Below are 25,303 nucleotides of genomic sequence, written 5' to 3'. Positions count from 1 at the left end.
TTTGTTTGCATGTGCATTTGCATACCAGAAGAGGGCATTGGACCCCATGGGACCACAGTTACAGATGGTTGCGAGCCACCATGCGGAGGCTGGGAATTGAACTCAAGACCTCGTAACCGTTGAGCCACCCCTCCAGAGCCCCGCCACCGCACTTTAAACACGACAGTCACTACCCTCAACCCAAGGCTCCAAGCACTTAGTAGAATTCACGCAGCGCGCGCTGTCACCGTGCAGCCAGCAAGACGCCACCTCCGGTTGGCCGCGCCTCACGCTGTCCGGAAACGCTCGCAGCCGCACAGGAACACCGGAAAAGGACCCTCGCTCGCTCTTCAAACCCTACACACACACACACACACACACACACACACACACACACACACACACACACACACACACACACACACACACACACACACACACACACACACACACACACACACACACACACACACACACACACACACACACACACACACACACACACACACACACACACACACACACACACACACACACACACACTCGCGCACGCGCAGATTCTGCGCCTGCGCACTCGTCCTTCTCCGCTCACAAGCCTCAGCGCGCAGGCGCAGTCCGACGGCTCTCGGTTGAGAAGGTGCGGCTGCTGCGCGGGAGGTAGGAGGAGCCGGGCATCGGGTTGGTGACCCGGCGGGGGTGTGGGGCCTGTCAGTTCCCGCGGTTTCCCCTCTCGTGCGAGCCCGGTCGGCGTCTGTCTCTTCCGTCGGCTCCCCCGGCCACGGAGTGGCAGGAGCTGTGCTCGGTAGACAGGGGCAGCGCCCCGGAGGGAGGTGGGGACAGTGCTGTGGCCACCGGACAGCCCAGCGCTCCGAACGGTCTGTCTGGCTTTAGGACCGCCAGGGCGTTTTCCCAGGCAGTCCTTCACTTGTGTCTCCAGTAGAGGTACGCGGGAAGGCTCCGCCCCGCCCCCCATCCATTCATTCCCTCGTCGCCTGCAGGGAGCTGGCAGTCAGGTAGGGCGCCCAGGAGGCGGAGTGCTCTGCCCTCTGGAAGCTGGCAACCTGGTGGGGTCCCTTATGTCGTTTAGTAGATATTGGTGGAGCACCTACCGGAGGAGAGGGACGTCTTATTACTCGGTTGTCAGCGGAGATGCGAGGCCTCAACACTGATGAAGTATGAAGTATACATATCTAGCATGATAAAATTCAGTTTGCTTTTGCCTGATGTCCCAGGCCCTTGTGCCTAAGCTCTCTCTCCCAGCAGACCTTTCCCTCTCCCATTGCTCTTCACTCCCACTGTATCAAACTCTTTGTAGTTTGTGAATTCAACAGATAGTTGGGTACCTGACAAGCCACAGAGATTATAAAGTAAATAAAATCTGTATCTAACTGAGGGGTTGAACTTCATTAACAGATAATTCAGTGAATAAAAACGTAGGATCGTAGGACCTGAACCGCACTGCCTAGAATCCCTGCCCTGCCGCTTCAAGACTGTTCCTCACATTGCTTGTGCCTGATTCCTCGATCTAAAGAAAAGATGACGGTAGATTGTATTACATAGGATTGCTGTAAGGATTAAATGAGTTAAAGATTTAAACAGCACTTGGTGTAGTGTCTGGTACACAAGCAATCAAGAAGTGTTATGCACTGCAAGTGATTATAAGCCTTGACAGATGTCGCTGTGACAACCTTGTGTGACAGTACAGAATGAGGAGGGGACAGGGCCCATTGAAGGAATAAGGGAAACCCCTAAGATTATTGCATTACTAGATTTGGAATGAATAGATTTCTGCCATTGGGTTATTTAGGGTGGTGTGTGTGTGTATGTATGTATGTACACACTCAAGCATGCATGTATGCGGCCGCGTGTGCAGCCAAGGTCAGATGAGAATGTTGGGTATACCGCTCTATCACTGTCGGCCTTATCCCCTCAAGACAGGGTCTCTCAGTGAAACCTGGAGCTTGGAATTTTCCAGTGGGCTGGCTAACCATCAAGTTTTGGCAATCCTGTCTCCATATCCGCTACTCTCTGCCCAGCACTGGCCTTTTGACATGGGTCCTGGATAGTTAAACTTGGGTCCTGTGCTTGTGCAGGAAGCACACTTACCCACTGAACCATCTCCCCAAATCCAGATTATTCAGTCTTGATTTCTGAACCCCAGTGCACTGTGTGCCCCAGGAAACACTCACGCCCACTGGTCCAACCTTTGCATGCAGGCGATGTAGCGAGCCCCTGTGGACTAGGGACAGAAAAGAGTGGCCTTTGTGCTCTCCTGGGTATACAAGGACACACCCTTTATCTCTTTATTCCAGTCATTTCACAACATTTGGTGACAGCCTCATCATCTGAGAAAACAATAGCTGGGGTCTGAGGCCACTGTAGGGAGATGAGCTCCCTGTAATTGGGGGACATTTATTTAGTGGCAGCTGGCCTTTATGTTTTTCTCCAAATTTCAATAAAAAACATACTCTCAAGATACACATTTTTTTTCCTGCCTGAAGATTTTGTATTGGCAGGATTCTAGGTGTGCATTCGTGTGTGTGTGTGTGTGTGTGTGTGTGTGTGTGTGTGTGATGTGCTCTGTGCTGGTCATACTGTGGGACTTCTATCCAGGCTGTGCCTTGGAGATTTTCCCCATACCCTACATGCTCTTGTACCTTCCTGGAAGAAATGACATAAAATAGCAATAGCTGTCTAATTATACTTAGATGCTTTTGGTTTTCCACAGATACGAAATTAAATGCACCCATACCCTTTATCACCATGGAGATCGTGGAGAATCAGTTCCCATGTGTTCTGTCTCAGAGGCAGCAGTTGGACAGCAGCATACTCTCCCTTGTGAACATTAACAGGGAATTTTTAAAACATGTTTAACTATGGGTTCAAATTGAAGAACGATATTTAAGTCATTATGGAGAGGAAAGCAGTTGTGCAAAGTCTCCAAGTAAATCAGAGAGAAGAGGAGCCCTAGTGTGGTAAGAACGAAGCAGGCTTATTCATGAGTGTCTCCTCTGTGGACATGTTTCCAGATCGCTCTTCACTCCCCTAAAGACAAACCTGAAAACCTCAAAGCGGGTGGAATGATGGATGAGTCAGATGATGATTTCAAAGAACTCTGTGCCAGCTTTTTCCAAAGGGTGAGAAAAAATGCAACCAAAGAAGTGTCCGGAGAAAGGAAGAAGCCGAAGGCCGCTGGTAGCTCTCAGAAGAGAGGCACACTGAAAGAAACCAGTCAAGCTGCTGCCAGGAGCAAAAGCCTTCAAGGCCCTTCAGAGAAGAAACCTCGATCAGGCAGCCAGGCCTCTAGGACTAAAAAGCAAGGGGCACCCAAATCCCAAGAAGGGGACCCAGCTCTCCCTGTGCATGGAAAGGGCGGTGTCCTTGCTCCTGCCCCACAGCCTGTGTTGTGTGAGAAAGCACAGAGCATTCAGACAGGTAACCAGCAGGGCCACTGGGACCCACTGCCAGATCTGGTTGTGGAGAACGAACCACGTAATGTGTGCTCCTGTAAACCGAGGCTCAGAAAACTTGCTGTAAAAGGCCAGGTGGCGTATACCTCTAATCCCAGCATTCAGGAGGCAGGGGCTGAGTGAGGCCAGTCTGGTCTACATACTGAGTTCTGGGACAGCCATGGCTATGTAAAGAGATCCTATCTCAAACAAAACAAAAAGTCAGAGAATAAATACTTTGTTTTTACAGATCATATAGTTTGTGCAGCAACTGCAGTTGGCTCTCTTTGTCTATGGGTTCACCCTCTGTCACATGGTCAACATTTGAGGAAAGAAATAGGCTGTGCTTAATGTCTTTTTTTCCTCTCTCTCTTTTTTTTGTTTGTCTTTATTCCCTAGCAATAGAGTGTAACGACTATTTGTGCAGCATTACTGTGTAGTGGGTGTTATATTAATCTGTAGCTGAATTAAAGCATACTAGGTGTACACAGGTTAAATGCAGATAGTGTACTTTGTTTTTTTCTTTATGGTTTTTTTGTTTTTGTTTTTCGAGACAGGGTTTCTCTGTGTAACAGCCCTGGCCCGCCTTAGAATTAGCTCCGTCGACCAGGCTGGCCTTGAACTCACAGAGATCCTCCTGTCTCTGTGACCTGAGTGAGTGCTGGAATTCCGTAAGGATTCCTAGACTGATCTCCCCTAGGCATAGAGGCCAGCTGTTCTTAATGGCTGCTTTAGTGCGAGACCAGCTATTGATGATGTGGACGTGGACGGGTGCGGCCTTGTGATAGTATAAAACAAGGCCAGCCCTGGGACCACAGTTTGTGTGTCCCTTTGTGAGTTTCCTGTATGTTTAGGAGCTCTGTGCTCCGTTTGCCGTAGATGTTTATGAAGTTGACAGTAGTCATGTCAGCCTAAAAATAATGGTGCTTTTTGTATTTTTGTGAATTAATTCTAAGGTAGGTGGGTTGGGATGGGTCAGCCAATTTGGTTAGCTGAGGAGGCTTTCAGAGGGTGCACTACAGCTTCAGGTTCCCTGCCCTGTCACCCTTGGCATCCTCAGCCTTGTGCTTGCTGTAACTACCCTCTTCACACAGAAATGAAACCAGCCTCGCACGTGTGATGTGTTCTTCAGGCTTCTGATTTCTGTTTCTGATTCCCTTACCTTCTCTGTGTCCTCAAAAACATTTTTCTAGCGTGGGTGCAGAGTCTTTCAGCAGTGGTGGTAAAGTCTGAGCCACTGGAGACCGCTGAAGGCCCGCGGAAAGCTGCCCAGTACTCTGGGCACTCATACTCCCTTTGTGCAGCTGGTGAAAGCGCCACGTGATTTGCACCTACATACGTGCGAAATTGGCTCGTAGCTTCGGGGGTTCCTGAATCCCCACGGAAGGCCATAGATGAATCTCAAGTTAAAGAATTGGCCCAGAAAGAGACAAACACTTGTCATTAGTATTTCTTTAATAAGAGCTTTATTGAGGTATTACTCAGATTCCATAATTTTACTCTTAAAGTGTACAGCTTAGTGTTTTTGTACATTCAGAGTGTGCAACCACCACTGCCGCCACCTAGCTTGAGAGTATTTGCATCCCCCGCTGAGCTCATCAGCAGTCACTGGACCCAGTCTCCCGCCACTGCTGGGTCTCTTGCCACAGTGCTCAGGCGAGTGAGCAGCTCCTACTCCCGTGAGTCAGGTGAAGCCTGAACTGGCTGGTAAAGGCTTTTCGGATTTGAGTCTGACCTGAAGGACAAATGCTGTGCATATTTTCCTCCTGCCAGAGAGTGCTCCCAATGGCGGCTCCCAGCCCCTTCCATCCTGCTTCACCACGACTGCCGTGCCCAGTCCCTCCAAACCCAGAGCCTCGGAGCTGGTTCTCCAACGGATGAAGAAGTTCAAGAGAGCAGACCCTGAGCGCTTGCGGCATGCTTCAGAAGACTCCTCCCTAAAGACCACACTGGAAGAAAATGTCCCGAGGAGCCCTCAAGCGGAGACAGTGGCAGAAAACGGTATGGTGAGCATGTCCTGCTTCCTAAGACAAGACTGTAAGAAAGGGAGACAGAAGGAGCCTGTTGGCTTCATTTCTGTACACAGGTTTCCTGTCTGATGTTTATCTCACCCCTCACTGGAGCTAGCCAAAGAACAAATGTCCCTGTAAAAACTATTACTTTTAATTATGTGTATGTATGTGTCTGTGTGGGGGTATGTACACGGGAGTGCAGTATCTGTGGAGGTCAGAAGTGTAGGCGGGGTTTTCCTGTGTGGGCAGCTGCTCCCCAGTAACCACTCAGAAACTTAATATTAATTGCAAATGCTCGGCCGATAGCTGAGGCTTGTTACTAGTTAACTCTTACATTTAAATTAACCCGTATTTCTTATCTATGCTTTGCCACATGACTTGGTTCCATTTCCCAGTATGGCACGCCCATCTTGCTTCTCTTTATGTCTGCTGGCGACTCCCCAGCTCCACCCTTCTTCCTCTCAGCATCCTCAGTTGGCTCTCCCGCCTAACCTTATCCTGTTCAGCTATTGACCAGTCAGCTTCTTTATTAAACCACTCTGAGTGGCAAATCTCCACAGTGCACAAAAGGATTACTCTACAGCACAGAAGAAGAGTATGTTGGATCCCCTGGAGCTGGAGTTGCAGGCAGTTGTGAGCTGTCTGACATGGGTACTGGGCGGCAAACTCTGGTTCTGCAAGAGCACTACGCACCCATCACTGCTGAACTCTTTAGCTCCTAGTTTTTTGCATGGTCTCACTCCCTCTTTTCCTTCCTCCCTTCTCATTCCCGTCCCCCTCCTTTTATTATGAAATTATTCTTTTACAGAAAGGTTTTTTTTTTTAATTCTTTTTTTTAACCACAGTAGGGGCTGAGGAAATGGCTGAGTGTGTAAAATGTAAACACAAGGACTTGAATTCAAATCCCCAGCATCTATGGCTGGGTGTGGTGGTGTACACTATTCCCTAACACTGGAGAGATAGACAGGATCCCTGGAAAGGTAGAGAGCAATAGAAGACACCTAACGTTGGCTCTGGCCTCCACATGTGCGTGTGACACACACACACACACACACACACACACACACACACATACACACACACACACACTCAAAACAAAGCCAGGTGTTGGTGATTCACGCCTTTAATCCCAGCACTCAGGAGGCAGGTGGATCTCTGTGAATTCCAGGACAGCCAGTACTTTCACATAGAAACCCTATCTCAAAAAACCAAAAAAAAGCCGGGCGGTGGTGGCACACGCCTTTAATCCCAGCACTCGGGAGGCAGAGGCAGGCGGATCTCTGTGAGTTCGAGACCAGCCTGGTCTACAAGAGCTAGTTCCAGGACAGGCTCCAAAACCACAGAGAAACCCTGTCTCGAAAAACCAAAAAAAAAAAAAAAAAAAAAAAAAAGAAGAAAAAAAAATCAAAACCAAATAACAAAAACCTAAAGAAATGTTCCTTTATGCCAATACTCAACCTTCCTAGCATTGTGACCCTTTAATACAGTTCCTCATGTTGTGTTGACCTCAACCATAAAATTATTTTATTTCTATTTTATAATTAATTTTACTACTGTTACAAATTGTAATGTAAATATAAGATCTGCAATCCCAAGGGGTCACGACCCCTAGGTTGAGAAAGGTAGCGAAAGGAAAGGTAGCTTTATGTACTCTACCTAGATTTAACAGTTGTAACATTTAGCCACAGACATACTTTTTGTTTTCTCACATCAGTTTTTTGGTCTCTTGAGACAGGGTTTCTCTGTATAAGTCCTGGCTGTCCTGGAACTCACTATGTAGACCAGGCTGGCCTCGAACTCACAGAGATCCGCCTGCCTCTGTCTCCCTAGTGCTAGGATTAAAGGCGTGCGCCACCACTGCCCAGGTCGTTTTTCTCATCTTAATTAGCTTCGTTCATGGTTCTGGAATTGGGCAGCAGACTAGACCCAGAACGGTGGCAGATGCTGCTGCCGTACGTATTTCTCTATACTTACCAGTGATGTCGGTGGTGGCGTGACATCGTTGACGCGCCACTCTTAGATTTTCTCGCAGAAGCACAATACCATCATTATACCTAAATTCATAACAGTTGCCTAGTTGTCCAAGCTATCTTTTGTAACTTGTTTTTTTCCTGAACAAAGTTCACATGCTGTGTATTGCTTTAGCTCCAATAGTTTTTTGGAGTGGGATTCAGACACCATTTTGCTATGTAGCTCTAGAATTCACTACGTAAACCAAGCTGGCCTTGAACTCAGGGCTAATCCTTATACCTCTAACCCCATCTCCAGTATTAGTATTATAGGCTCAAGTGTCATACCCAGCTCTGAATAAAATCTTTTTAGTTTAGATTGTAGAATAGTTCCCAACTTTTTTTTTTACATTAACTTTTGAAAAGTCTAGACTAATTAATTGGCTCATAATTTGCCCCATTTGGGTTTGCTTGATTATTTATTTATGCCATCATTTCATCTCTTCCCCGTCCCTTGTATTTTAGGTATACTGTGAGTGAGTCAGAGGTCTGACCAGCTCGGGGTTAAACAGCCTGGCCTCCACTTTTCAAAGGGGCTGTGAACTCTGTGTTCCTAGAGGCTCATACTGTCAGGTGATCCTCTAAGCAGCATGGCTGTCATCTCTGCTAAGTATGTACAGAAGGTTTAGGTAACTGTATAGAGTGCCTACCACATCAGCATGAGGGCCAGAGTCGGATCCTCAGCACCCACATCATAGCTGAGCACATATGGGCCCCCCTGAAATCCCAGGCCTTGGGAGACCGATACAGGACGTCACAGGGGCCGACTGGACAGCTAGACTAGCTGAACTGATGAGCCCAGGTATAGGAAAAATCCTGCTGCACTAAGTTAAGAGTGATCAAGTGACCAATATCAACTGTGGCCCACACACATGTACACATACACACATAAACATACACACATGTGCACATGCTTGTATGTTCGCTCTAAAGTAAAGGAGCAGCTAGAAACACTACTGGAGGATCCATAGCTAACAACAATGGGGTCTCTGGGTGCTGTATTTGCTGTCTTGACTTTGAGAGCCCAAAGGATTCTCAGCCTGCAAAGACTGGACATCTTGTTGAGTCTTCAGTCCTTTTGGCATGTGGTGGCAGGAAGTAATATACACCATCCCTCTGTTTAGGAAAAAGAGGAGCTGGGTGTGGGCTGTACTTCAGTGGTACAGTTTATCATACGTGAAGTCCTGGGCTTCATCTCCAATACCACAAAAGAAATAAGGCACCAAAATGAAGCTGTGCTGTTTTTGAACTTGTGGCAGGAGTGGTAGACTGAAGTAATGGTCATGACCTGGCAGAGCTCATCTGTGAGATACCGCATGTAAGCAGAGACTGCTGTTTCATTCCTGGCCTCCCAGATTGAATAATCACACAAAAACTATGTTCGTTACAACACTCTTTGGCCAACAACTCAGGCATCTTTCTAGCTATCTCTTACATTTTAAATTAACCCATTCTATTAATCTGTGTATCGCCATGAGGCTATGATTTATCAGCAAAGGTTCTTGGTATCTTTCTCCTTTGGCAGCTACGTGATGCCAAAGCATGCATTTAACAAGCTTCAGGTAATCTGCATGCACGCTGAAGTAGGAAAGAGCTGTTCCAAGAGTCCCCCGCCCAGTGCCCACTCTCCCTAGGCTGCACCTCTAAACAGGCGTGCAGAGTGGTGCTAGGTTTTAGTTTCTTGTATTTGCCTAGTGCCTATGATACTCGAGCTGTAGATAAGACAAAGGGGTAAAGGTCACGGTGCCTGTCTGTTCTCATGGATCTGGATGCTTACCCACTCCACAGAGTCTAAGGCAAGGCTCCATGCCACAGACAGCGATGCTGCTATGGCCCTGGCCTTACAGCAGGAGTTCAGAAAGGAGGAAGCATCTTCACATCATGACAGCTTGGAAGAGAAGGGGTTGTTCTTCTGCCAGATGTGTCAGAAAAACCTCTCTGCGATGAATGTGACCCGGAGGGAGCAGCATGTGAACAGGTAGGAGCAGCAGGGCTGTCCCAACTCCAGGACACCTGATAGCATCTTTGGGAGTGTTGACACCTTTCATGAGCACAGCACCTCAGTTTCGTTGATGTGCCCCTCTTCCTAAGCACCCGCTGAGATACAAGCCCCATGCTGTCTTTCACCCACTTGAAGGGCACAAGTCCTTGGCTTCTCTGCACGTGTCGCCTCCGTCTGTTTTGGGTTACTTCATCACCTCCAAAGGGAGCGTCCTCCCCCTTGGAAGTCACTGTTCTGCCCCCTCCCTCATTCTTCCCACAGTGTCTGTCCTATGTCCATCCTGCACTTGGCCATGTTTGCAGAGCTCATCTCTGTGTCAGAGTGTCGCCCTCCAGCACCACTGTCTGTGGCTGAACAGTGAGCCATGGTGTGGACAGAACACAGTTATTTCATCCATGCCAGACCCGTGGGTTTCCACCTCGTGGCTTTTACAGGAGCGCCGCTGTGAACACACGGTTCATGGATTTGTTTGAACACTTGTTTTCATTTCCTTGGGACTTTTACTTGAGAGTGAAATTGTTAGATTGTAGGATCAAAAACACATTGCCATTGTTCTTGAGTTCTCAGTAGTCCTCATTGTCCGCTATGTTCAGCGAGTCCGGTTTTATCCCAGGCTTTTTCAGACCCAGGTCAGCTGGCCTTGGTGAGTTCCCGATAGAACATCCCCATTGTCTCAGTGTGTGGGTGCACCCCTCGCGGTCCTGAGTTCCTTGCTCTTGCTCTCTCTCCTTCTGCTCCTGATTTGGACCTTGAGATTTCAGTCCGGTGCTCCAGTGTGGGTCTCTGTCTCTGTCTCCTTTCATCGCCTGATGAAGGTTAATATTCAGGAGGATGCCTATATGTTTTTCTTTGGGTTCTCCTTCTTATTTAGCTTCTTTAGGATCACGAATTGTAGGCTTAATGTCCTTTATTTATGGCTAGAAACCAAATATGAGTGAGTACATCCCATGTTCCTCTTTTTGGGTCTGGCTTACCTCACTCAGGATAGTGTTTTCTATTTCCATCCATTTGTATGCAAAATTCAAGAAGTCCTTGTTTTTTACTGCTGAGTAGTACTCTAAAATGTATATATTCCATACTTTCTTCATCCATTCTTCCATTGAAGGGCATCTAGGTTGCTTCCAGCTTGATCCTACTGCACGTACTGGCTTTGTGGGAGCCTAGGCAGTTTGGATGCTTACTAGACCTGGATGGAGGTGGGTGGTCCTTGGACTTCCCACAGGGCAGGGAACCCTGATTGCTCTTTGGGCTGACGAGGGAGGGGGACTTGATTGGGGGAGGGGAAGGGAAATGGGAGGCGGTGGCGGGGAAGAGACAGAAATCTTTAAGAAAGAAAGAAAGAAAGAAAGAAAGAAATTGTTGGATTGTAAGGTAAGTCCTCAGCAGTTTCTTCAGGCACCTTTGCTCACACACATCTAAAGCTCATGTCTGAGGCTGACTTCCAGGAGACATGCAGCACCAGCTCTGGGGAACGATGATGTAGATGAAGCTGTAGTCCATGTTACTTGAGAGGTTGTTTTGTATTTACTGACTTCCTGCAGATGCCTTGATGAGGCAGAAAAGGCTCTGAGACCTGCTCCACCTCAGATCCCTGATTGTCCAATATGTGGTAAACCATTCCTCACCTCCAAGAGCCGAATGAGTCACTTGAAGCAGTGTGCAGTGAAGATGGAGGTGGGTCCCCAGCTCCTGCTCCAGGCTGTGAGGCTACAGACCGCTCAGCCCGAGGGGGGCAGCAGCCCTCCAGTACCCAGGTAAGACAGATGAAGGAGCCAAATAATGGTCTTTTCACTCCAGTTAGACTTTCCCTGAAAAGCTGCTTACAGTGTTAGGGAGAACCAGCTCTCTTTTGGAATCCGGAATGAAACAATTCAGGAAATTGAGCATGGTCAAAAAAGGATTAAGGAGCACAAGGATTTTGCATGCACGTGGAATCACCCATGCAAAGAATTGCTACTGCTCTTTTGATCCTTTCTCCAGTGTTGCCAGCCCCATAATCCTCCAGTGACCACTCCAGAGCTTATAAGAATTTGGTATTTGCTTTACTTCCCTGTTTTGGTTGTACAGCATGTTTCTGTCTTAGTGTAGCTGCGTTTTCATACTGTTAATCAGACTGTTCAGCCCCATCCAGAGTTGGCTAGGCAGAACCTCAGACTATCTGTTATTCTGTGAGAATCCAATAGAATGGTTTTTGTTTATATTCACCCCACTCTTTCCCCTAGAAATGTATTTTTTGAATTGCACGAATTGATGCTTATGTATTAAGATAGGAGACTCCACTAGCAGCTGGGAAGCCGTCCTCAGCATGCAGGTGCCAGGGATGCAAGCAGCAGAGGATCAGCTCTGTCCCTGTTCCTGAGCCGAGTACATCTAAGTTGACCCCTGACTTTACAGACTTTTGTGGGAAGCTCTTTATCCTAGTCACTACCATGCACATGGGTTACCAGCTGCTGGGCTGGGCCACAGCTGAGGTCACAGTGGGCAGAGGGGTTCTCCAAGCCAGGGAGTCTACGTACATTTAGTATATCTATACTAGTACTGTAGGGCAGAAAGACTTGAGGCCTTAGAATCTAATCTATTGCTTGTATCACAGATTAAACATACATGCTTTTAAAATACCTCCAAATAGTGAAACTAGATGTACATGGGTCCTTCTAGAAGGCTGGTGAATAGAAAGTTATGAGAATTGAACATCCTCAGGGGACTTTGGACCTTCCCTAAGGGGGCTTTGAATGTTCCTGTGCTGAGATCAAGCCAAGGTATTTGGACTTTGGAATAGTCAGCATTTCATGGCTAGAGAACCATGCTCGTCCGAGTATCTTCTTGCCTTCCTCACTCCTTCCTTGATTTCCCCAAGCCCGAGCCCTGTACAGGTACAGACAGCATCAAGGCTGCTCTTCATGCCTACTTCTTGGCAGCTGGCTGGTGCCCTCTATCTTGCCTGTGGTTAGCTGAGTTAGGAATTGCTTACGTCTTCCAAGACCACACCTAAGAATCTCTGACTTGCCCTGTGTCAGATGAGCTTTTGCAAAATCCTGAGTTACGTCGCCAGCAGCAGGGCAGGCTCTCCAGAGCTGCTCCCTAGCACACCTCCTCCTTGCCCAGTTGATGGGGCTCACTCAGACAGTAGGCTTTTCTTTCCAGCCAAAGAAGCCTTCACACAAGCCTTCTGCAAGATAGAGAGGGGTCAGCTCTTAGGGCAGCTGCTTCGTGGCAGCAGAGTCTGGAGGCCTTGTCTTTTGGCCTTGGATAAAGGTGCTGCTGTCGTTCTCCTGAAGGAGGGACAGGATCTGTCCAACCAGGACTGTCCTGGGAGCATCTGAAGTTTCAATGGGCAGAACTTGTTCGCTACAGAGAGCCTACTTGGATCTATAGACCACAAGAGTTTAGCTACATCTAGGTGTTCGGGTACCACTGATGGTCAAGAAAGATCCCGGGCCCTCCAGTGTATGGAGTGTGCTAAATTTCTAGGTTAGGGCCGAATGAGCTCACAACAAATAAAATCAGTACAGTGAAAGCCCAAGCAATTGTTGGCTCATTGCAATGGGGCAGACACATCCATCTTTTGTTTCCTGTAAGATTGAAGAGGCCCAGAATCAGAGGCACTCCCTGACTTTTGTCTGTGGTTATCTTTTAACTTCAGCAACCATGTTGGAGGTTTGAAACGGAAAGGAGCCACCGTCAAGAAGGAGCCACAGAAGAGGCGGAAGGCCAATATGCCCGAGGCTCCATCTGAAGATCTGCTGGTAGCCATGGCTCTGTCTCGTTCTGAGATGGAGCAGTGTCCAGTTGTGCCCCCACTCAGACTGGAAAATGCTTTTTCTCAGAAGATACGGCTAGGAGCAGGTACATGTGGCTGGGGAAGAGGCCTGGGGAGAACTTGGTGCCCGGTTGCTGGGTGAGAGTTATGGCAGCTGCTGGGATGAACAGCCAGAGCCACTTCTGACCGAGCCGCTTCTGTTTCTCTCTAGAGAAGAAAAGTCGCAGGAAGAAGCCCCCAGTATGTCCCCCACAGTTGTTAACTCAGGACTTTGAGACCACAAGTAGACAGATTGAAGATCGCGTCGCCCAGCTCCTTTCAGAGGAAGTGGAATTAGCCTGTACCCCGCCACTTCCTGCCAGCAAGATTTTAAAGGAAGAATTGGGGCATGCAGGCTGGCGTCTGCAGCTGCCTGCAGGAAAGCGGAATTTTCTGTGGGAGTGCAGTGCCCTCACAGGAGCCTGGGCTGAGGAGTCTTTCTATACAGCAGGCCTGGTCCCTCCAGTGGTGATCCCACGGCCTCCCAAGGTGAGCCTGCTCCTCATAACACCATGGGTGGGCTTTAGAGAGAGGCGGATAGTCTAGAAATGCAGCCAGATACTGGGGCTGGATGAGGAGAGTCCAGTAGATAGGATGGGGAGGAAGCAGCAGAGCATTGGCTATGCCTCATGTCTCTCAGTAGCAGCTCGGCAGCGCTTCTGCCAAAAAAAAAAAAAAAAAAAGGACTTTGGTTCCCTACATTTAAAACATTGCTAGAAAACTTGTTTAAAATGTGAAGTCCAGGTCCACCCATGTCCAGGTACTAACTCTGAGACACAGCCTTGGAACCTAGGTCCTGAACACACTTGAGACGGTTCTGCTGAAGGTGGTCCTGCATTGGTCCAGCCTTGGCCATGTAAAGGACATGAAGTGGGTTGCCAGTTTCTGCTGATCCTTCTTCTGTACACTTGGAGGCACCAGGTAGACCTGAGCCATGACAAAAGCTGCCAACACTGCAGGTTCCTGGCTGTGACTGGCTGTGACTGGTCTCCCTTGAGGGCCCTGTCCTATCTGCAACTTTAGATACAGCTGTGCATATGTAGGGTGGCTGCAGCAGAACGTGTCGGTGACAATAACCAGTCACTTTCAACTTCCTTCAGGAACGTGAGGTGTCACTGGAGCTGCCTAAGCAGCGAGAGCCAAGTACCCAAAGGCCCCCTGCTCCCCACAGCAGCCCTCCCATAAGCCCCAGCCCCAAGAGCCAGCTGCTGTCCTCCAGTCAGAGGGAGCACCAAGCTCTTCAGGATCTTGTGGACTTGGCAGAGGAGGGGATGAGCACCAGCCCGTGGTCCAGCAGTCTGGGAGCACCCACAGGTGAGACGCTGGGTGGGGTGCTGGGCGGCACTGGCGTGTGGGCTGCTGCGAGGTTCTGCTCGTCTCAGCTCAGTGTCTGCCCTTGGACGTGGGTGGGATGCAAAGCAGTTGTGAGTCTCACCATCTTTCCTAAACTCCAGCCAAAGACGGAGCTGCTTGGGCCAGTCTTGTCTGTTTTACAGTCCTTCTACTTCTCTGTCAGGGAGATGGATAGAAATAATTGGGGGAGGGTTACTTTAAGTGAAGATGTCCTCAAATAATGTATCCAGCCAAGCCTCGGACTGACACTGCCTGCTTGGGAGGTGACATCCCTTTAATCTGTAAATCTGTCTCTCAGGGTTGGACTTGGAACCCAACAGTCTTCCACTGACTGGGTTTGTCCTGCCATCTAAGAAGACCCTTCAGAGGAGTGACCATGCTTCCGTAAGTATGAAGACTTCTATGTTGCAAGTTAACCTGTCAGTTCAGCCCTGGCTCTGTGGTCTAGTTCCCAAATAACATACCTTGACAACCCTTGGTGGGGCTGAGTCCCAGGCCTCCTCTGCTTGGACACTGTGTGTGTCCTCAGCAGCCAGTTCTCAGAGCCAGCTTTGTTGAGGAGTCCAGAGATCATTGGCTCCCTAAGTGACTGCCTCATTCAGGCATCTGTTCTGTATGTTTGGTTTTTAGTGATTTCCTTCATTCATTAAAAACTCACTGTGCCTCTTCTGTATGAATTATGAGGTGGACTCCAACTAATAACCCAGTATATTTTTGTTGGTAATGAATGGCATTGGAAGATGGGTATTTCATCAGGACCTTTTTTCTTTTCTAATTTTTTTAAATTTTATTTATTTATTTTTTTTGAGACAGGGTTTCTTGTAGCTTTGGAGCCTGTCCTGGAACTCACTCTGTAGACCAGGCTGGCCTCAGACTCATAGAGACCCACCTATCTCTGCCTCCCGAGTGCTGTGCTTAGAGGTGTGCGTCACTGCCACGGTCCTAGGACCTTCTTATGCAGAGGACCACCTTGGTGATGTCCCTGCATGTAGCTAGGAAGTATTGGGTACCAGAACAGATTGGGCTCAGGGTCCTGGTTCTTTACGTCAGGCTACTCTGAGAACCAGGTATCTTGGTGTGTACATGCTTATGAGCTGTGAAGATGTCTATCACTGTTCCTTCTATCATAGGTCAGGGAACACACCGTAACTGAGAACCTGAGAAAGAAACTAGCATTTGCCATTCTGGTTAGATGAGGTCCTTAATGTAGCCTAGAGGTAGAGCCTCATACCTCATGTGCACATCCTGGAGAGGAAAGCATGGCCGGGTCCTTGCTTTTCCCTGACACACCTCTCAGTGTGTGAGCTCACTTAACAAGCAGTGAGCGAGCTAACAACTCTCTTTTCCTCCTGTTCCAGCTCTGCTCCCTTGGGTTGCTGGTGTCTGACTTTGGGACAATGATCAATAATCCACACCTGAGTGATATCCAGTTCCAGATTGACAGCGGAGAGGTGTTTTATGCCCACAAGTTCGTTCTCTATGCCCGATGCCCACTTCTTATTCAACATGTAAGTACACAGGGTGCTGGCAGCCTGCTTCCTCTCCCTCCTTTTTTTTTTTTTTTTTTTTTTTTCAGAAAGAAGGTTTTCCTCCTTCCTTTACTAGTATTTGCATCGTTGTGGAATCTCCCAGTCTCTCTCTCTCTCTCTCTCTCTCTCTCTCTCTCTCTCTCTGTTGGAACTTGGGACCCTTTGCCTTAGTCTCCCAAATGCTGAGATTATGAGCTTGAGCCCCCGCATGGGAATCCAGAAGACTACTCAGTCTTCGTCAGAAAGTTCTAGACACAGGAGTGTCCAACCTTTAGTACTGCAGTATGATATTATTGTCTGCAAATGCATTGGGCCATATTCATCTTTATCCTGGGACTCATGCAACCCACAGGCCCAAGTCATACATGATACATCTGTCAAGGGGAAACAAAAGTATTCCTTAGACATCCATCCCCATATCATTTTGGAAACAAAGGTTCAGACTATAGAATCTGGTAAGAAAATACGTAAGACTGCCTCCCACCCCCAGGATCTCAGGCTGTCACTCCAGGCTATAATAAACCTCTGTGTTCCCCTGCCTGCAGGTAAACGCTGAAGGCTTCTGTGCTGTGGAGGACGGGGATCTGACCCAGCGCATCCTGCTGAATGATGTGAGCTCTGAGGCTGCCCTGGCATTTCTGAACTATCTCTACATGGCAGACACTGACATGCCTCCCAGCCTGGCCCATGAACTGCGTGCCCTGGCCCTCAGGTTGGGATTGTACTTTGCACACACTCCACACAGCCTTTAGAGTTGGTGACATGAATTGGGAGACTGACAGCTCATGCATGGCAGGGTTGTCAAAAGGCCAGGGCTGAGCCTATAAAAATTTCATCATATCTTTTAATCCCAAGTTTGCCCCAGCCACAATCCTGAGCAGTACATGATGGTTGGTTAGAGTGGACGCTTGCAGGGGAAATTATACTTGGCATGGTGGATGGCAGGCTCTGGCCTCAGCACCCTCAGACACACACATAGCATGCAGCTCCTTGATTGTCCCCCATAAGAGTTTCCCAGCATCAGGCAGGCATCCTTCCTTCTAACAGAGCTGAAAACCTCTGGGTAAAGCCTCACCCCTCCCAGGCTGTGTGAATCCCTGGGTGCCTTTCGGAAAAGGAACAACAGCTCAGCGATGGGGTCTGAGATGCGCTGACTGGTTTTCGAAGGCGTCTGATAGGCGGTCAGCTGGCCTGCCAACAGTTCTGTCTGCTGTGGTTGGGTCTTGTCTTGAGTGACTCTCAGTGCTGCCTGATTTTGTAGCCATAGCAGCGCCTGTGATCGCCAGCTCAGCCTGACACTCCTCCACTTTATCACCAGTGGAGTTAAGGCACCATAGGTGCTATAACCATAGAGCTATAACCAAGAGACCAAGTGTGTTCCTGCACAAGGGGAAAGGCCACGAGAGAAACATCCTGGTACCTCCTCATGAGAGCTGCTCCGGCTACCAGTCCAGGTGCCAGCAAGGCGCCTCTGTACAGAGCGGTGATAATACAGTGTCTCCTCTTGCAGGTTTGGTGTGAGTGACCTTGTTCACCTGTGTGAACAAGTGCCTGTCATGGCAGACTTGGAGGGAGAGCAACAGGAGGAGAAGGAAAACGAGAATTGTAAAAGCAGAGCCGAGAATTTCCAAGAACTCTTGAAGTCAGTGTGGGCAGATGAGGAGGAGGAAGCAGAGACTTTGGTGAAGCCTGAGCTCTGTGAAGAAGATGGAGAAAAAGTGAATGAGGCAGAAATGGAAGAAATTTATGAATTTGCAGCCACTCAGAGAAAGCTGCTCCAGGCAGGAAGCACGGCAGACACAGATGAGGACACAATCCGGCTTGGAGAGGACAGTCCAGGTTCTGAGCCTTCCCTGGCAGGTGCTCAGAGTAGCAGGCAGACAGGACAGATGGAGTCATCTGGGCCAATCAACTGGGAAAAGGAAAGAGATTCCCTTCTACCCCAGGACCAGTGCTCGGCCTGGGCAGGGAAAGCAGGGACCCAGGAGGCACTAAAGGAGGCAGCTGGCCAGCCTAGCTCCTGTAGCCCTTCTGAGAGCCAGCAGGTGAGGACTAAAGAGTGCTCACCTTTGCTCCCAACCAAGGCCCATGATGACAAACAACCCTTTGCATCAACTCAGAGAGACCCATCTGAGCTGTCCAGAATGACCGCTGGTCACGAAGAGCCGAGTGGCAGTGCTAGGGAGAGGCAGGCAGAGGTGGCCCGTTCCCCCTGTTTCCTCCTGTCACAGTCTCCTGTAGGTGGAAGTCCCAGCCGGTCACGCCTTCACTCATATCCCACAAGCAATTTATCCCCGTCGGTGCCCCAGCCACGCAGTAGCATTTCCAAGGTGTCATCCCTAAGCTCACTGTCTCCAGTTACACCAGCTAAGCAGAGAAGGGACAGTACCGTTCTCACACTACTAGGAGAACCGGGCCACCAGAAGGGTAAACGAGGTAGCTCCATGTTGGGACGCAGAAATAGGGGCATCCTGATTTCCCCGGCAAAGTCTCCTCCCATTGACTTGACCCAGTCAGCCCCTGATCCCTTGAGTCCCAGGACCCAGGATCCTCCGTGTCATGTGAAGAAAGAGGATGAGGTTATCCTTTTACTGGATTCAGACGAGGAGCTGGAACTAGAGCACACCAAGACAGAGTTAATTTCTAAGGAGTCCCCAGGAGGAAGGACAGTTCTAGACGTTAGCCCCAAGTCCTCTGAACTGTTTTCAGTCATTGATGTCGATGAAGATCAAGAACATTCCCAAAGCCCACCAAAGAGAGAAGCTGGGCTCCGCAGGGAAGAGGAGGGACTGAGGGAGAATCAGTCTGCTCTGGGAAGCAGAGACATCCCTTGGCTGTTGTGCAGTCAGAAGAACAGCCTGGACGAGGGCAGCTCCACAGATACCTCCTGGCTGGTGCCTGCCACTCCGGGGGCCTGCAGGAGTCGTGATCGCTCATCACAGACCCAAATCCTAAGCCTTAAGACCAGGAGCCTGCCAGATGAGACTGCTCAGCACACTCCCAGGCCTTTTGTAGACCGCAGGCCTGTGCAGGAAGCAGCGCAGAAGCTCTCCGTGATTGTGCCCTATAAGCTGCCTGTTACTCAGGGAACTCCTGAGAGTGGGCGGCAGGGCTGCAGAAGCCCTTCCCATCCATACTCCAGGTGCCACAAGCCTTCTTTACAGCCATCATGTCCTGCCCCTGATCTTACCAAGTGGCCCCAGAAACACTCATCACCGAGGCCATGCCTGCCAAACCAGGCCACAGCTGATGAAGTGGTGGAAGTTGGAGACAGTGACGATGAGCAGGAGGTGGCTTCCCATCAAGGAAACAGCAGCCCTGTGCTAGATGGTGATCCCCCAGTTCCCATGGGTGACTACTGTTGGCATGATGAGCCTCTCTCACCCATTCCAATTGACCACTTGAATCTGGAGCGGACTGGCCCCCTGACCACCAGCAGTCCCAACCATCAGTCCCAGGAGGTGCTGCATGGTGATGACTGCCACTCCCCAGAACTCCTGGGCAGCACCCCCGTTCGAGGAAGCTCTGGTGCCCTGAGAGAGTCTCAAGAGCAGTCTTCACAGGCTGCCTCTCCAGGGAGCAGCCAACTGAGTTTCATGAGCCCAGCTCTGTGGGACGACTGGGACGAGGAAGAGCAACACTCTCCAGAGGCCTCGTCGGTGGCCCAAATGCTGAGTGCCAGAGCTCTGAAGCCAGACAGTCCGGAGACACCAAGTGAGTAGCTGTGAGGCCTGAGGATCTTGTCCTTTCCTCTTCACACTCATGGAGGCGTGGAAGTCTGGGGAGGAAAGCTGGGCTAGAAGCGCTCATCTGGGCAAGACCTCTGCTTTGATTCCCAGACTCCCCTACAGAGGAGAAGTGGCTGCTCCCTAGGATAGACTTCACAGTCAGCAAGTCAGCATTTCCTAAGCCTGCCCGTATCTCCTGGGAGCTCACTTCCAGGACCAGCAGCCAGAGGCGATTGGGCGAGGTGTGGTTCCCTAAAAAGTTCAGTAATGGGATAAGGCTACAGCTCAGTGGTAGCGGGCAGGGGTCCCTTAAATTCAGTCCTGTCTCAGCTCGTGAGCAGGTTGAGTTCTATTGTTTGTCCCAGGCTGTCTTGGGAGCTGAAGCAATACTTTTACTTAAACTTCTCAGTTTTGCACCACCTATCATCTCCATTAATTTTTTTAAAATTTTTTATTTTATGGTCTTTCAAGACAGGGTCTTTTGTAGTTTTAGTTGTCCTGGAACTCGTCCTGTAGACCAGGATGATCTCAAACTCACAGAGATCTATCTTCCTGTCTCTGCCTTCTGAGTGCTGGGATTAAAAACATGCAATACCACTGCCTCGTCCCCCAAAGCATTTTTTTTCAATGTAGAAGATATTCTTTTTTTTTTTTTACATTTTTTACTGATATTTATTGAGCTCTACATTTTTCTCTGCTCTCCTCCCTGCCTCTCCCCTGCCCCCTTCAACCCTCCCCCAAGGTCCCCATGCTTCCAGTTTACTCAGGAGATCTTGTCTTTTTCTACTTTCTACTTCCCATGTAGATTAGATCTATGTAAGTCTCTCTTAGTGTCCACATTGTTGTCTAAGTTCTCTGGGATTGTGGTTTGTAGGCTGGCTTTCTGTGCTTTATGTTTAAAAATCACCTATGAGTGAGTACATGTGATAATTGTTTTTCTGTGTCTGGGTTACCTCACTCAAAATAATGTTTTCTAGCTCCATCCATTTTCTTGCAAAATTCAAGATGTCGTTATTTTTTTCTGCTGTGTAGTACTCCATTGTGCAAATGTACCACATTTTCCTTATCCATTCTTCGATCGAGGGGCATTTAGGTTGTTTCCAGGTTCTGGCTATGACAAACAAAGCCGCTATGAACATAGTTGAGCACATGTCCTTGTGGAATGATTGAGCATCCTTTGGATTATACCCAAAAGTGGTATTACTGGGTCTTGAGGAAAGTTGTTTTCTAATTTTCTAAGAAATCACCACACTGACATCCAAAGGGGTTGTACCAGCTTGCATTCCCACCAGCAATGTAGAAGTATTCCCTTTTCCCCACAACCTCTCCAGCATAAGTTGTCATCAGTGTTTTTGATCTTGGCCATTCTTACAGGTGTAATATGAAATCTCAGAGTTGTTTTGATTTGCATTTTTCTGATGACTTAGGATGTTGAACATTTCTTAAGTGTCTTTCATCCATTTTAGATTCCTCTGTTGAGAGTTCTTTGTTTAGGTCTGCACTCCATTTTTTTTAATTGGATTATGTGATCTTTTGGTGTCCAATTTCTTGAGTTCTTTGTATATTTTGGAGATCAGACCTCTGTCTGATGTAGGGTTAGTGAAGATCTTTTCCCATTCTGTAGGCTGTCGTTTTGTCTTGTTGACTGTGTCCTTTGCTTTATAGAAGCTTTTCAGCTTCAGAAGGTCCCATTTATTAATTGTTTCTTTCAGTGTCTGTGCTGCTCCCCCAAAGCATTTTTATCTTTTTTTTTTGATTATTTAATTTTATTTTATGTTCATTGGCGTGAAGGTATCAGATCCCCTGGAACTGGAGTTACAGATAGTTGTGAGCTGCCGTGTGGGTGCTGGGAATTGAACCTGTGTCCGCTGGAGAAACAGCGAGTGCTCTTAGCTGCTGAGCTACCTCTCACCTACCCCACCCCCGAAGGCATTTTTAAGGGGATTAGTACAATGTATGGTCTTTTCATAACTGGCTTCTTAGCACAAGTTTTTCAAGATTCTGCTGCTCTTCATTTATCGCATCTGAATATTGTATCCATCCACCATTAGTGGACATTTGAGTTGTTAGAGTAATCCTGCTTTGTGCAGACATAATTTCATTTCTGGTAGTTAGGTCCAGGACTGCTGGATCACAGGGTAGCTGTGGTTAGCATTTTGAGGAACTGCCACACATTTTTCCCCAAGATGCTGCTTCATTGTATTTCCCTACCAAGACATGTGTGAGGTGGGTGCTCCAGCTCTCCCTCTGTCCGTGCTTCCTTCCTAGGGGCTGCTAAGTGCAATTGTACTGATGGCTCATGATGCTGGGCATCTTTTATGTTTTTAGTGGATGTTTGTGTATCTTCTTTGGAGAGTCGCTTGCCCCAGTATTTGTTTATTTATAATTATGTTGTACTGTGTGTGTATACGTGCATGCAGAGGTCAGGAGACGACCCGGTGTTAGTCCTCTCCTTTCAGTGTGGCATCGGGGATGAACTCAGGTCGTCAGGCTCGGGGTGGGCGCCACTGTCCACTCACTGAGCCATCGCAGCAGCCTGCATGGTCTTTTCCTTGTTGAACCAGGAGGTTCTGATGTCTAAGCATGAGAGCTGTCGGTACTGCCGATCATCCGCTGCCGTCACTGCTCGGCAGGCTGCTCTTTCCCAGTGGTTAGAGCGTGTGCTGGGCTGTTGTTCCAAGAGGCCCAGAGCCTGCTCCCCAACATTAGTGTTGCAGACATGGCATGGTTCCTTACAATTGCTGTGTGCCCCTCCCAGTGGGAAGATACAGCTCCAAATGGTGATGGTGCTATTAATGCTGTCTTGGGGCACGGTGTCGATTGGGGTCTGTCATTTCCCATGTGACACTTTCAGGGCAAGAAGTGGTAGCAAATCCATGCCTGTCACGCTAATACCCGTGCTTCTCGTGTTTTATCCAGAAGGTGCTAATCGGAAAAAGAACTTGCCCCCCAAAGTGCCTATAACTCCAATGCCAAGGTATTCAATCATGGAGACCCCAGTGCTGAAGAAGGAGCTGGACAGGTTGGTAGTGTTCCTCCAGGCTTCCGCTTCCGTGGTCTCCTGTGAGTAACAAGGCCCAGGAAGTAGAATAACGCAGCACCCCTTCAGGTCTGGGAGATGAGCTGGCCCTGAGCTCTGAGCTCTGCCCAGGGCATGGTTGCTTGAGTGGGTGGGTGCTGGGCCTTTCTTCTCTCCCACCAGATCTGAGCTCAAGAGACTAACACCTGAGGGTTATCCTAGGAAATAGGTCTCCATGGTCCATACTGGTAGGCGTGGCCCTAGCCATGCCATCCAAGTAAGGAGACTTCGTTTTCTAAAATCATGTGAAAAATACTGCTCTCCAGTGTGGCGCCTGGTGAAGTGGCTGCTTCCACCACTGCTGAGGACTCTCTGTCTCTCCAGCGTGGCGCCTGGTGAAGTGGCTGCTTCCACCACTGCTGAGGACTCTCTGTCTCTCCAGCGTGGCGCCTGGTGAAGTGGCTGCTTCCACCACTGCTGAGGACTCTCTGTCTCTCCAGCGTGGGTGTCCTTTAGAGCAAGCTCAGGCTGTTTCTGTCCAATGGAGCCATGCCTTGCTCTGCAGAAATGGCTGCACCGTTGGACCCTGAAGTCCACCTGTTTCCATGCAGGTTTGGAGTCCGTGCTCTGCCCAAACGCCAGATGGTTCTAAAACTGAAGGAGATTTTCCAGTACACTCACCAGACACTGGAGTCAGACTCAGAGCATGAAATCCAGTCTTCCCAGCAACCTTGCAGCCTGGAGGTACCTGGTAGCCAGGCGTCTACCGCTGAGACCTACAAGCCTTCAAGGTCAGGAGGCTACACCCAGATCAAAGCCACTGCAGGTCTGGGGGCTCCAAGAGCCAAGGGTCCCACTAAGAGCAAGAACCCTCGGCATCGAGAGAAACAGCGCAGTGAAAGTGTTTCCCACCCGAGCAGGTTGCCAGCTGGGGAGCCTCCTGTAGGCCCTGTTGGGGACGCCCTGCTCCCAGCCTCCCAGGAGTCTGTGGCCACCTCTGTGGATGGCAGTGACAACTCCTTCAGCTCTCACAGGTAATGGTCATACATGTGTCCTCTGAACGGTGGGTGTGAGAGGGCATTGGGGACACTTAATGGGCAGTGTCCAAAATCCCTTTGATTTCAGGGCCTCTGCAGGAAGCCCACACGGTTTAAAGGTTCACTCCTTGAGTCCCTACAGGCCTTTGAAACTCTGAAACTTCCTTTTATGCTAGAGCTTTCCGGCTAAGAGGGGATCCCAGCCAGGAATCCTGAAACCACAGACCTGTGGGACACCGTCAGGACTCCTGTCACAGGCGAGGCTCAGCAGAGCCCTGAAATTCTTTCCCTCAAAGGGGCTCCGGGTCTTAGGGCCGTAGAGAGAGGGTGCCCAGATCATCATCTGTTCATTTCAGTTCCTCCTGTGGGTTTGGAGCTGCCTTGGAGTCTGCAGGTGAAGACAAGGACGACGAGGAGGGGGTCAGTGCATCACAGGTTGCTCTCCGGGCCGCAGACACAGAGGAGGCAGTGAGACGCTACATCTGCTCCACGCCTGCCCTGTACAGGAAGGTGCTGACATACCAGCCTCTCGAGCTGGCTGAACTCCAGGCTGAGCTGAAGCAAGAGGGCGTTCCTGTGGCCATGGGCAAGCTGCTGGACATCCTTGATGCCCAGTGCATCACCTTCACAACTGCTGCAGCCCGAAAGGAGAAGCTCAAACAGAGGAGACGGCAGCCCCTGGGCAGGAAGAAAAAGGACCAGAAATGACAGGCTTCCACCTTAGTAGGTAGCTGTCAGAGGGCCTCGCGGGTGTGTCTCAGGACAGCAGCCCGTGTCTCTGGAAGTGATGTCCCCAGCATACTCTCTGCTCTGTGTTGCCCCTGGATTTAGAGCCAGGTCCTCCCTCCCCCCGTCAGTCAGGCTCAAGCAGGATCCCCATCTTATGTGTTCCTTAGAGCAGTGGGTCATACCAGCTGACCAGGCAAGACCCTCGCCTTCTTCTCTTGCCGTTCTGTGTCTACTACACCCAAGCACAGCTGTCCTGGTAACATATTCTGGGATGAGCATCAGGCCTAGCCTGCCTTCTCAGCATTCAGACCAACCCAGACACCCCAGGGCGGCCTGTACCACCACACCACAGGTACTCTTCTGACCTGATGCCTGCCCAGACCCTTGTCAGTGTCACCAGCATTCTCTAAGCAGGACTTTGAATAGGGCCCAGCACAACTGTGAAGACCCCCAAAGTAAGCATGTTGTTTGTGGGTTCCTCCCATGTGTGTTAAACCTCTGACCCAGAAGCAGTGTGGACCCTGGGGAGGCCAAAAAGCCAGACGTTTGGGTTCCCATAGCCTGTGAATGTCCTTGTCTGTTTTAAATACCGTGAAGTTGTTTTATATGAGTGCAATAAAAACAAGGCTTTATTTAAAATAAATACTAAGTAAATAAA

At 49.2% G+C, this 25,303-nt stretch overlaps 1 protein-coding gene across 4 annotated transcripts; it reads left to right on the top strand.

Annotated features, from left to right (window-relative positions):
• Positions 1–583: 583 nt before the first annotated feature.
• Positions 584–25,303, top strand: Slx4 (SLX4 structure-specific endonuclease subunit). 4 transcript variants are annotated; one of them, XM_041676390.1, is made up of 16 exons: positions 584–636; positions 2,708–3,414; positions 5,202–5,429; positions 9,238–9,427; positions 10,993–11,205; positions 13,095–13,297; positions 13,423–13,739; positions 14,351–14,564; positions 14,902–14,987; positions 15,962–16,111; positions 16,678–16,844; positions 17,643–19,846; positions 22,780–22,882; positions 23,491–23,670; positions 23,800–23,913; positions 24,273–25,303. In XM_041676390.1, exons 2-16 carry the CDS (start codon positions 3,060–3,062, stop codon positions 24,622–24,624), a joined length of 5,076 nt encoding a protein of 1,691 aa, XP_041532324.1. In that variant the 5' UTR covers positions 584–636; positions 2,708–3,059; the 3' UTR covers positions 24,625–25,303. The 4 variants fall into 4 exon arrangements, with proteins under 4 accessions (XP_041532324.1, XP_041532322.1, XP_041532325.1 ...); XM_041676388.1 differs by having other exon boundaries at positions 23,491–23,913; XM_041676391.1 differs by lacking the exon at positions 24,273–25,303 and adding an exon at positions 24,093–24,248 and having other exon boundaries at positions 23,491–23,913.

This window comes from Microtus oregoni, unplaced genomic scaffold (genome assembly GCF_018167655.1).
Source record: "Microtus oregoni isolate MIOR12 unplaced genomic scaffold, Mior012 000027F_ref0000203, whole genome shotgun sequence".
Classification (NCBI taxonomy): domain Eukaryota; kingdom Metazoa; phylum Chordata; class Mammalia; order Rodentia; family Cricetidae; genus Microtus; species Microtus oregoni.
This window is presented reverse-complemented; position numbering and strand designations above follow the sequence as displayed.

Excerpts from the sequence above, each read along its gene's own strand:
- Slx4 (XM_041676388.1), top strand. The coding sequence starts at position 3,060 with ATGATGGATGAGTCAGATGATGATTTCAAAGAACTCTGTGCCAGCTTT. Across the intron at positions 9,428-10,992 it reads AGGGAGCAGCATGTGAACAG|ATGCCTTGATGAGGCAGAAA; the intron begins GTAGGAGCAGCA and ends GACTTCCTGCAG. Across the intron at positions 14,565-14,901 it reads CAGTCTGGGAGCACCCACAG|GGTTGGACTTGGAACCCAAC; the intron begins GTGAGACGCTGG and ends TCTGTCTCTCAG.